The 11,787-nt window shown below is 43.2% G+C and overlaps 1 protein-coding gene across 1 annotated transcript; it reads right to left on the reverse strand.

The window, feature by feature from the left end:
- Positions 1-3,776: 3,776 nt before the first annotated feature.
- LOC133047533 (serpin B3-like) lies at positions 3,777-11,049 on the reverse strand. Its single transcript, XM_061130804.1, has 9 exons — positions 10,987-11,049; positions 10,736-10,824; positions 9,772-9,961; positions 9,118-9,171; positions 7,701-7,829; positions 6,948-7,065; positions 5,659-5,801; positions 5,209-5,364; positions 3,777-4,541 (listed from the first exon to the last, which is right to left on the reverse strand). Exons 3-9 carry the CDS (start codon positions 9,934-9,936, stop codon positions 4,128-4,130), a joined length of 1,179 nt encoding a protein of 392 aa, XP_060986787.1. The 5' UTR covers positions 9,937-9,961; positions 10,736-10,824; positions 10,987-11,049; the 3' UTR covers positions 3,777-4,127.
- Between the last annotated feature and the right edge of the window lie 738 nt (positions 11,050-11,787).

Consider the following 11,787-nt stretch of genomic DNA (forward strand, 5'->3'; position numbering starts at 1 on the left):
CTACAAGTCTCCCTGAAGTTCCAGGTCCAGACTGGGTTTCAGGCCTATTCTTCTAAAAGAAAGAGATTTATTTTGTCTATTAAAACTCCAGTTATACCTCCTCCAGCTACTGCTAATTGGGTATGTTACAACAAAATGGCAGACCAAGGGATTGAGATTTTAATCATACAAGGCTCAGATCTAGGACTTAGAACTCAAGAATACTTCCAATTCAGTGTCTCTTCTCCAAGCTGAGGCAGTCCTATGCCCCATTTTGACAGGAAGTTATCACAGTCATAGTTGCCCTGTTCCCTAAATTAAAACTGAGCAGGACTCTGTGAGGTGGCGACTCTGGAGTACAGATCTGCTGTGTGTTCTCCATTTCTTATCTGTAGGATATAGGCTTCATTCAGCCTCCTTGACCTTCCCTGAGTTCCAAAGGGTGGATTCAAACAATTGCTCATCAGGGAAGGGAGGGAATACAGAAACAGAGGGGAAACAATCAAATGGTGGTACAGCTTTTAGACGGGTCCTGGTTCCTACTCAAAGAAATATGCATAGCAATGTCTTTTGAGTTCTTCTACAGAACTGGAGCCCCCACCCAGGTGGAGGATGGTAACTTCAGACTAAACACAAGATTCCTGGAGCACAGCTCTGTTGCTTGACCACCAGCCAATCAAAAAAAAAAAAAAAAAAAAAAAAGTCACAAACCCTGCAGCCCTCACCCCAAATGTTGCCTCCTGTTTCTGGGGACCAGTGATGACCATCCTGTTAGGTCTCTTGTTTGGCCCCTGTCTATTTTATCTCTGAGAGGCGCCAACAGTTTCAAACTAAATTGCTGTTATTACAAGAGTAAAAGCTGGTTTCAGATGTGGAACACCCCAACTTAGGTCAGGTATAGAGAGACTTCTGCTCTGCTAGGCAGGCCTATGCCCAGGCACAGCAGGAAGTTACAGAAGAGACCTCCACCCCAATTCCCAGAGCATCTTGAGTATGAAGTCTCTCAGGGGGGAGTTGTTAGGGGAAGCACACTGATTGAAACCGCCCACCCTGGCCAGGCACCACAGTAACCATTTGCATGAGTTGTTTTATGACAGGAGATCCTGATAAGGAATACGGAACTAATAAGCCACCACCAGCCAGAAGAGTTCGGGAAAGGTCAAGAAGAGACACTGCCTTTCCGTCCACCTAATGTTACTCAGATCTCAATATTCGACTGTCTCCACAAATGATATAGTTGACTCTGTAGAAGACCCATGATTGGGCTTTCCATAGGAACTAGAAGAGGGGGAAATGTGAAATGTGAAACCCAAACGACTCCATTTTAGGATAGCACCGCCATTTTGAGTAAAACCCCCTCCCGAGGAGAGAAAGAAACTCAACGAGCCAATCAGGGGAGGACAGGAAAATCCCTCACCCCCACTTACTCTAACCCACCAATCAATAGCTAACAAGATATCCTTAGTTGAAAAATTAACCAATCCCCTTAAGCTTCCCTTCCCGCTTCCCCTGCTATACAGTATAAAAGAGATTTGCCGCTTTCACTAGGGGCTCCGTCGCTGTTGTGTGAAGAGAGTCCCTGCTCGAGCTTGTAATAAAGTTCCTCACTGTTTTTGCATCAAAAAAAAAAAAACAAAAACAAAAACAAAAAAACAAACTGCTATTAACAAAGTTCAATATTCTATGTTAGATGCAGAACAAGTAAATGTTTAGGAGTATACATTCGTATCATAAATGAAAAAGCAGAGAGAAATTATGCTCTGAAAGTGTTAGTTGCTCAGTCGTGTCTGACTCTTGCAACCCGACGGACTGTAGGCCGCCAGGCTCCTCTGTCCATGGAGTTCTCGAGGCAAGAAGACTGGAGTGGGTTGCCATTCCATTCTCCAGGGGATTTTCTCTATCTAGGGATTGATCCCGTGTCTCCTGTATTGTGGGCAGATTCTTCACCATCTGAACTTCCCGGGAAGTCCTAATTAAGCTCTGATTCATCTCACTGACAGATGATGTTGGAGTGAAATATTAGCTTCCATGTTTAATGATTGTTTATCTATTTTGGTATTTTTGTCTTTGTTTCCTGTGATCACGTTGCTCTGTGTTTCAGAGGTCTCCTCTGTGCTGAGATTAAGCGCGTCGCTCTTGTCACAGAGCTGAGGTGCCGCAGCTCGCTCTGTTCAGCTGCGGCTTTTGCACAGTGTACTGTGTGGTTGTATCTGTGTCGTTGTAGGAATCAGAGATTTCTATCCTTCTGTTTCCATAAAAGTTCCGATAAAAGTTTGAGGCTTTGCCAGCTTTTCAGCCATTATGAATAAAACTTCAATGAACATTTGTATGCTAGTCCTTTTGTGGTGGTTGTATTCACATCTGTTGGATAAAATCAAGCCATGGCATTACTAGATTGCCTGGTCTCTATACATTGGACTTTATGAGAAAGTACCAATATGAGTATCTTGCACACTTGAGAAAGACTTTCTCTAGAAGGGCATTGCTCAGCCATGGAGATTTTCAAGTTTTCTGGAGGAACATCACCTAGATGGCAGTGTTAGGAGACCCTAGCCTCCTGTCCCCCAATAGATCAAGAATAGACAACTCTTCTTGAACAAAAACAGCTCACAGAGAAGAAATGGTAATGATGTGATGTGGCAGAGGTATCAGTGTGAGCTGGGATGGTGATCACTTTGCAGAAAATAAGTGGGTCAGAGCCACATGTTGTCCACCTTCTTCTTGCTCAATGTTACAGGTCAATTATATCTTAATAAAGATGGAAAAATTAAAATTTCAAGATAGTTTTCTGAAATGGTTGCAGCTTTTGTATCCCTACCAGATGTATAGGAGAGTTCTGACTGATCCACGTTCTCTCCACATGGGGTTTGAACAGTCATTTTAGCTTTGGCCAACCCAATGGGGACCAGGTGGTATCCTGGGGAGAGGTATTTTGTATGAACATTCTTTATTAAACTTCTGTTATCTTTATGTTTATTTTTTAAACCACACAAAATATTGATGTTCACTATGTTCCATTCAAAAATAACCTTACTGATGTATGACCTATGTAGAAAGTGCTGTACATGTTTAACGTATACAACTTCATGAGTTTTGAGATGAGCATACATCTGTGACACCATCACTCCAATCTATGTAGTAAACATGTCTGTCACCTCCCAAAGATTCCTCCTGCCCTAGGGAGAGCTATGTTTTAGGAAATAAAAACTGCTAATACTTGACATTTAAGTATTTGTGTATTTCAGGGTCATGTGTAGGCCTGCCCTTCTTGCTATATACTCCCCCAGTCTGATCCCATCTTTGCCTTCCGCTACAATTACCATAGTTCCCTCAGTAACTATTATCTGTTATTGGTATTGTCTGCCTTACCTTTAGAGATTCAGTACGTATCTCATCTCTGAGTTCTAGACTCTTATATTTAAGTTCTTAACATGGGTTATAAAGCCTTTCACATTCTAGTAACAGTCCACCTCTTCAACCTCATCATGCTCTACTATTTTGAATTTTTATATATGATAATATTTTTCTAAATTATCTTTTCTATGTGTGGTGGTTCACTTACATGTTGTTGATAAGGAAAAAAAAGGAAAAGCAATGAATGGCATGAATAAATCATTGTTTTATTGATAATGTATTTCACAAAATCAACAACTTTAGACATGTAAGTGTCCCACATACCACCTAAATTCAAATAAATGTGAGTGCCTAGGTGAAGAGTATATATGACTTACAGTATATATAATATAGTATATGTAGTTTTTGAAGTAAAGGCTATGATATTTCAAGGTTAGGAGAAGATAGAGTGTAGAAGTAATCTTTTTTTATTAACTTATTTTAATTGGAGGCTAATTAGTTTGCAATATTGTGGTGGTTTTTGCCATACATTGACATGAATCAGCTAATCTTTTACAATATATTGAACATTTTGTGCAAAGAGGAGTAATCACGGGGAGATAGAGTCAGTTTCCATATGTTTGTAGAAGTAGAGAGATACACAGACGTAGTATTCATATTTCCACCAGTACATGCTCAGTGGTGACTGTGAGATTGGAAAGGAAAATGAATCCAAGGGAACCTTTTACACCAGCATTGAAGCTCCGGGAACAGCTCTCTGAATGTCCCTGAGTGTGGCCGCTGGCCAAGGACGTCTAAGGGGAAGAGACTCGGCCACAGAAGAGGATGCTATTGGTCTTGATGTGCTTGATGAGGAACAGGAAAGGGTGATCGCAGCGGAAACTCTCATGAAATGAGATGACTGATGTGACACGAATATCAACACTCACACCGGTAGCAGCCGCGGCCTCCGTGCCCTCCTCAGTCACCTCCACAAAGGACTTGTGGACGACCGTCGACACCACCAGATCACGTCTCCCAGTCATGCCCGAGAAGTCGGCGACCACGCCATTGAAGGCGTCCACCATCCCCAGGGCTTGCAGTGTGGGCACGAGGTCATAGCTCTCTTCCACTTTAAACCGAGGCAGGTATAAATCCACCTGTCTCTTCCCCATATTCTGTGGGCTCGTCCACTCTATTAACTTCTCAGCAGTGAGCTGATCTTCAAGCTGTAACAGTGGGAAAGGAACAACTGTCAGGATTCTCAGTGGTCATGGAGCCCACCAACCTTGGTTGGAAACATCTGGGAAACCTTTATTTTAACAGTAAACATGAATACAGGCGATTCAGTGTATTAGATTTTCTCTAAGGAGGAAAAAATAAGAGAGTCCTGAATATATATCATATGATCAAATAAATGTTTTTATATATTTATAACTTTGCTATTTTTATGTACCTATGTACACACACATATGCATATATAGAAATGTCTATACAAATGTATAGATGTGTATGTATTTAATATGCACACATAAACGAAACAACATTTGTTTCATGTGAAAGTCATGTCTGACTCTCTTTATCACCCATGGTCTGTATCCCTCCAGATGCCTCTGTCCATGGGATTTCCCAGGCAGAAATACTGGAGTGGGTTGACATTTACTCCTCCATTGGATCTTCCTGACCCAGGGACTGAACCCATGTCTCCTGTGGCTCCTGCATTGTAGGCGGATTCTTTACCATTGAGCCACTGATATTTAAGATACTGATGCTATTATTATTTTTTTTTGTTCTATGCTGCCAGCCAGTACCACCAATCTATGAGCAGCCCATACAAGCACTGTATCACTGGAAATTTAAGAAATAGCATGAAGCACTATAAATATCAGGTTTTACCTTCTGTAGACCATCTACTTCATTGGGCAGCAGCACCATCATGCTTAGCTCTTCGCCTTTGTACGGGATTTCCAGGATCTTGGCTTGCACGTCCTCCAGTGACACGAAATTGAAATGATTGGTTTGTTTCATCATCTGCACAGATTTACTTGTATCCTGCAATAAATTCATGTGCAAGAAGAATGCCAAGTGAGCATTAGTCCAAAAAAAAAGGTTAATCTTATTGAGATACCAAACTCAGCCTCCTAAGAGATGATCTGGGAAATCTGTGTCTTAGAGATAAGAGTTTCTTCAAGGAATCCCACGTAAATAAAGTTCAAAAAAGGACAAGAAAATAAGTCTTGACAAATCCTATCTTATATATGCAGTTATATATTAATTACTATGTATTTAAATTTCACAGTGCATGTGTAGCTACACTTTGTTATATACATAAATTACAGACAATACCTTGTTCAGCCAAAATTTTTCCTCCACAGTACTTTCTTTCTCAAATTCCTGGTTCCACTGCCCTTTGAAATAGACGGCGTTCACCAGAACCAGAACAGTAGAGCTGTCAAGAGAGTCTTTGGGAAACAGGTCCTTGATTTTTTCTGCAAAGACAGAAAATCAAAGGTCTGTCATGACAGGCATGAGTGGTTTATCTGTCAGACGCTTTGAAAGTTACAAGTGATGATGAAATATTCACACAAGTCAGCCCGTGAGGGACTCCATGCCCAGCGGTTCACCAGGTGAGGCTTTGCTCCTGGCCCCAGCCTGATGGAGTCGGCCTGATGGGGACGTCCCTGCTCCTCACTGGGAAGGTGTTCAGTCTGTGTGTGGGGACATCAGTCACCTCACAGGAACCCTCATGAACTGATTTCTGACACTTAAGATGCCATGCTGTGCTAAGCCTCTTCAGTCATGTCCGACTCTGTGAGCCCATGGACTGCTGCCCACCAGGCTCCTCTGTCCAGGGGATTCTCTAGGCAGGAATACTGGAGTGGGTTGCTGTGCCCTCCTCCAGGGGCTCTTCCTGACCCAGGAATTCTGGGTCATCAATTCTGACAATACCTTGTGCATCAGAACTGGTTTCAGCTGATCTTTACTGGTCAGTTTTCTTCCTTCCCTTTCCTCCCTTCCTGTTTCCTCAATAGCTTTGTCTCTTGTTTCCATTCCCTGTCTTCTTCTTCATTCTGCACATAGAGTTGCCATAGGTTAACCCTATATTTCGGAAGGGAGATAGGATGTGGTTCATGGGATGGAGACGTTGTCCAGCCCCCTCCCTGGGTGGAGAGGACACCTGTGACAATCCTGTGGGAGGGGGATGTGGGCCAGGAGCCTCCTCCTACAGGTGGTCATTTCTGCAAGAAGGATGGTTTAAAGGAGAGTGGCTTGTTTCCCAGTTAAGAAAGCAAAGGTGGACTCTGCATATTTTCTCTTAGGTATTATAATCCAGAAGTTAAGCCTTCAATTTAAAGAGAAACTTATGAATCAATCTGAAGTCTGAGCAGAGACTTGGGATCCAAAAAGACACTGTCATCCAGACTCAGCTGTGCCTGCAGGGGGCTGGTCCTGGGAGCCCCCCGCACTGGTTTCTCTCCTCACTGACGTGGACCGTCCACCCCCTGCAGGGCCTCCCCACCCTCTCCAATCTCATCTCACCCCATTCCCGGCAGCCCAGTCAGGGTCCAGCACTGTGTTCACACACAGTGGGGACTCAGCAGTGATTTTTAATGAGTGACTCTCTCATAACCTACCATTGGTTTGGCTCTCCACCCAGGAATTAATCATCTTTCGACTTTCCTCTGCAGCATTTTTAAAATCAGCAGATTCCACACTGGCTAGATAAAATTTCTTAACATTATCCATGTATTCCTATGACATGAGCAGGAAGAAAGGAGGAATGAAAAATAATTTATCAGTAACTATGTTCAGTTCAGTTCAGTTCATTCACTCAGTCGTGTCTGACTCTTTGTGACCCCATGAAACACAGCACACGAGGCCACCCTGTCCATCACCAACTCCCGAAGTTTACTCAAACTCATGTCCATCGAGTTGGTGATGCCATCCAGCCATCTCATCCTCTGTCGTCCCCTTCTCCTCCTGCCCCCAATCCCTCCCAGCATCAGAGTCTTTTCCAATGAGTCAACTCTTTTTATGAGGTGGCCAAAGTATTGGAGTTTGAGCTTCAGCATCAGTACTTCCAATGAACACCCAAGGACTGATCTCCTTTAGGATGGACTGGTTGTAGGTATTCCCAAATTAAATTAAACGTGTTCAATTCTGATTAGGCAGAGTTCATAAGCCAATGCCTAGCCCCACCCTCACTGGTGGGCTGTCAGCCTCTGGACACTCAGCGGGTGGGGTTGTGGTCGGGGAGCCCGGTGCCCCTGGGAGTAATGCCCCCGTGTGGGTCCCCAGGCTCCTCTGCACTGCCCCCCTCCCTATTAGGAGATGAGGCCCGAGGGGCCGAGATGCAGACTGAAGGTGTGACAGACCAGGAAACTCACCTGGAGAAACGGAAACTCCTTTTCTCCATAGAGCCTGTTGGCAACACTCAGCTCATAGGCATCAGTGGATTTCTTTAATTCCGTCAGAAGCTTCTGAAAATGGTGATGAATTTTTCCTGGCTTTTCAACCTTCAAACACCAAAAAGTGAGCTCATTGGATTCTCTGTCAATGTAAACGCTACACCCCCAGAGGTCTGTTAGATCCCTGTTAGAGGGTGGTATCCCCAGGGATGATGGTTGTTGTTATTTCCCCTAATTGGTGTGTGTTACTGGATACAACCTTCCTAATCTTTATAGTCAGTCTTCTAGGTGATTCTCTCTTCCCGCTCAAACACATTCCGCTCTTCTCTCGTTTGAACTACCCATGCAGCACCATTCCTCCACTGCATTGTGTCTTAGTTGTCTGCAATGGTTAGGGTAAACTTCTCAGCTAAACTTAAGCTTCTTGAGGGCCAGACCCACAGTGCGTCTCTAACAGTCATCAGCTGTGTGAGAAAGCAGATCTATATGCTGTCCGAGGTTATGACATGAAGACCTGTTATGCTCCTGGGGGGACTGTCTTCTACGACCCGCTGACTCTGACCCACAGGTCCTCACACTGACGGTCACACATCTCAGGCAGGAGCAGCGTGTGCCTGGGACACTGCTGGCGGCTGTTCGCCAGCATCTCTAAGTCTAGTTGAATTCACACGATAACAAGAGAGCGCAGAGAGCTAAGTAACTTCTCCAAGGAGCCAGAGCCAGGTTTTCAACTCAGGCTTGTCTCAATCCAGAACCTTAAACTTGCTACCTAAGAGTTTTGGACTAGTCTATAAACAATAGGTCTCAGTTAATCACTTTCCATAATATATTTTGATGCCTACCTATTGGTCTTAATAATATGAACTAACATCACGATTTAATATTATCCAATAATAAAATTAATATTATGAGTTAATTAATACTATCCAATGTTAGAAACATATATTGTAAGTACTGTAATCATTATTTTTCTATAATAATAATAATAAAATACATAATGTATATCAGAGTTTTCATTTTCCTGGCACTGCTATTCTGTTTCACATGGATTTGCATGTATTGCAGCAGACATTTTATTGTCCCCAGTTAATAGGGATGAAGTCACTGTGGCTCAAAGCAGTTGTATTTTCCACATTTTTCCTTCTTGAACAACAGAGCACAATTTGAAGCTCCTTTGGGTTTCAGAGCCCTTACTGTGAAGCACATGCTGCTCTCCTCTCAGGATAACAAAGATGTGAAGTACATATGTAACATGAAATGAGCAACAACTCTGTCCACTGTATTTCACTTAAGATGTCCCCTAAAGATGGACTTTTCCCACTTTGTCTGAAATTCCCAGTTTAAACTATGACCCTGTTGGATACATGATTTCTAAATCTGGTGCTCTGTGACTCACACGATCATTTGTGGCTCCTCTTGTGTTCTCTGCGATTTTACTGAAGTGAAGGACCTGGAGGAGACAGATAGTGGGGCAAAGAAGTGTTACCCTATATATATCTGTGTGCATCACAGTCGATAAAAAGAAAGAAAAAGTCAGGAAGAAGAAAGAAAATGCAAACCAAGTACCAAACCAAACCAAAAAACCCAAACCATAGGGAACAAAGAAAAGAAGAAAGAAATATTCAGTGCAAACACTTGCTTCTTAAAAAACACAATCTGTGTGTGGAAAACACAAAGCTGCTTGATTGCTATCCACCTTAGAGAATCATGTCTCGTTTTTCATTCATCATTGAGGAAACATGGGAAGATGTTTCCATGGGAGCAGGGATTTTAGTCAGTGTCTCACTTCCAGTGAATTCTCCCATTAAAGCCTCACCTCTGGTTGTTGGGCGATTGTAGGGGGTCATCCCAGCCCCCAGAGGAAGTCCAGGCACAGGAAGGCGGTGGGGAGCCCTGCGGGAGAGTGTGTGCCCCTCTCTGTGCCCACCCAGTCGTGGGGCTGCTTGAGCTTCCCGTGGGACCCCCAGGGACAGCCAGACCTGTGGTCATCTGCACTCCAGCCAGCAGACAAACCATGCAAACCTGTGACGGAAAGGCAGCTGCCACCTACCTTCTGCATTTCTGATGCGGTGTTTTCTCGGGCCCCTAAGTAAGTCATGGCTAAGGCTGACGAGATACTGAAAGGGGACAGGAAGATGTTTTCCTTCTCTGATTTTCTGATCTGGTGGAACAGATCGATTGCAAGGTGGATGATTGCTTCACCGAGGGAACTCATGGTGGCCGGATGTGGTCTGGAAGTCCTGGAAGAGCATCAGATGCATTTTATAATCACTCTAATGAAGGAAGGCTAGTGTGTAACGAGAATTTCTAAAAGAAATGCCTTATGTGTGGGTTGTGGATTTCTGGCAACTAAGATTTTTCCTTTGTATACCTATAGTAATTAGAAGACTTTTGAAATTAGGACTGCTGGAGTGGGTTGCTATGTCTTCCCCCAGGGGACCTTCCCCACCCAGGGACTGAATCCACATCTCTTACAGCTCCTGGATTGGTAGACTTGCTCTCTTCCAACCACGGGTGCCACCTGGGAAGGCTTATTTATAGAAAATTTTTCTTAAATATAATAGAAAATCTATGTTATACATTTCATAATAAGGAGATGTACCTGTATGCATCTGATAATTAGACGACTATTGAAATTAGTATTTAAAGAAAAATTTTCCAAAAAATAATAGAGAATCTTTACTGTTTCTTCCTTACTGACTGTACAAGAGTGGGTAAAAAATGCTTTATAACAGACGTTTTGTTGTTGTTGTTCAGTTGCTAAGTAGTGTCCAACTCTTTCCACCCCATGGACAAGCTCCTCTGTCCTCCACTCCCTCCCAGAGTTTGTTCAAATTCATATTCATTGAGTCCGTGATGCTGTACAACCATCCCATCCTCTGCTGCCCCCTTTTCTTTTTCCTTTCAGTTTTTCCTAGCCTCCACATCTTTCCCATTGAGTTTATAACAGATTCGAAGGCAAAACTGATGTGGTAACATCCAGCCATTTCCCATCAGGTACCTCCCTGCCTTACTTGGAGGATCTGTGGATACTGGACAGCCGACCCCTGATACACGTGCTCCCAGAGGCGTGTGGGTTTTCTTTTAGAAAGAAGTAAATTACCTATGGATTAAATCAGGAGAAAAAGTTCTTTTACTCTGGCAGAATAAGTAAAATACCATCATACCAAATGAGATATTTAATACATGCATGATAGAACATCACATTCATTATAATTTTCAGAAAGGATTCCTGTAGGTATGCAGTGCTGCTGGAAGCACTTACCTGTGTTCCTGGAGGAAGCAGAGGTGGTGTGCTGGGCGTGATCAGCCCTGAATATATAGCCGCCTCCCGTGCCTCAAAGCAGCAGGTATTTCAAGTAGATCAACTCTTGATTGCTTCACCAGTTATTTTCAACTTCATGGGCAAGAAGTCTCTATGAGGAAAGACAAGGTTATTGACCAATTCCTGAATGTCGTTTCCTTCTGCAAAAGAAATTGTGACCTACCATCCCTGGCTCATATGAAATGCATGTACGTGCCTTTCTGACAGCAGTGACGGTACACTTATGTTTCAACCTCTTCACATGCCCTTAGGAACTAGGCCCAGCCAGAAATGACCCTTAAAAATCTTTCTTCTCTTGTTAATTCATGTTGACTCCTATTTAAGACCACTTCTAACACAAACAATTGAAAAGCTGACATTGTTTTAAGTTCTGAAAAGGCTTGTTTCTTTAAAAATATTTTGTATACCTGGGAAAATAGCTCAACGTCTCAGTTTAAGAGGGATTGGCAAAGTGTGTCAGCTGTAGGTGGAGACCAGGTATGATTTGGCTCCCCTCGAGGTTGGACCCTGGAGCGGTTCTCCCCGCGACCCCATTGTCCTTGCAGTTAATCCCAGCTGCACCCTGATTTCTGTGGTCAGAGGGCAGCTCATTTTCCTGCACATTCACTTGCTCTCAGTGAGAACAAGGGATACAAACAGGACCCATTTTAAGGGTAGTTTTCTGATGTTTTAGTATGAAGATTTCTCAGAAAAGTAAATAGCTTGAGCTCCAGAATTATAACACTCTCAATCATCCTGATC

Source organism: Dama dama, chromosome 27 (genome assembly GCF_033118175.1).
Source record: "Dama dama isolate Ldn47 chromosome 27, ASM3311817v1, whole genome shotgun sequence".
Taxonomy (NCBI): Eukaryota; Metazoa; Chordata; class Mammalia; order Artiodactyla; family Cervidae; genus Dama; species Dama dama.

Bases quoted from the DNA above. Each gene is read 5' to 3' on its own strand.
- LOC133047533 (XM_061130804.1), bottom strand. From the start codon at position 9,936: ATGAGTTCCCTCGGTGAAGCAATCATCCACCTTGCAATCGATCTGTTC. The intron at 9,172-9,771 runs GTAGGTGGCAGC...TGTCTCCTCCAG, and splicing joins CCGCATCAGAAATGCAGAAG to GTCCTTCACTTCAGTAAAAT. The intron at 4,542-5,208 runs GTAAAACCTGAT...CCACTGTTACAG, and splicing joins AAGTAGATGGTCTACAGAAG to CTTGAAGATCAGCTCACTGC.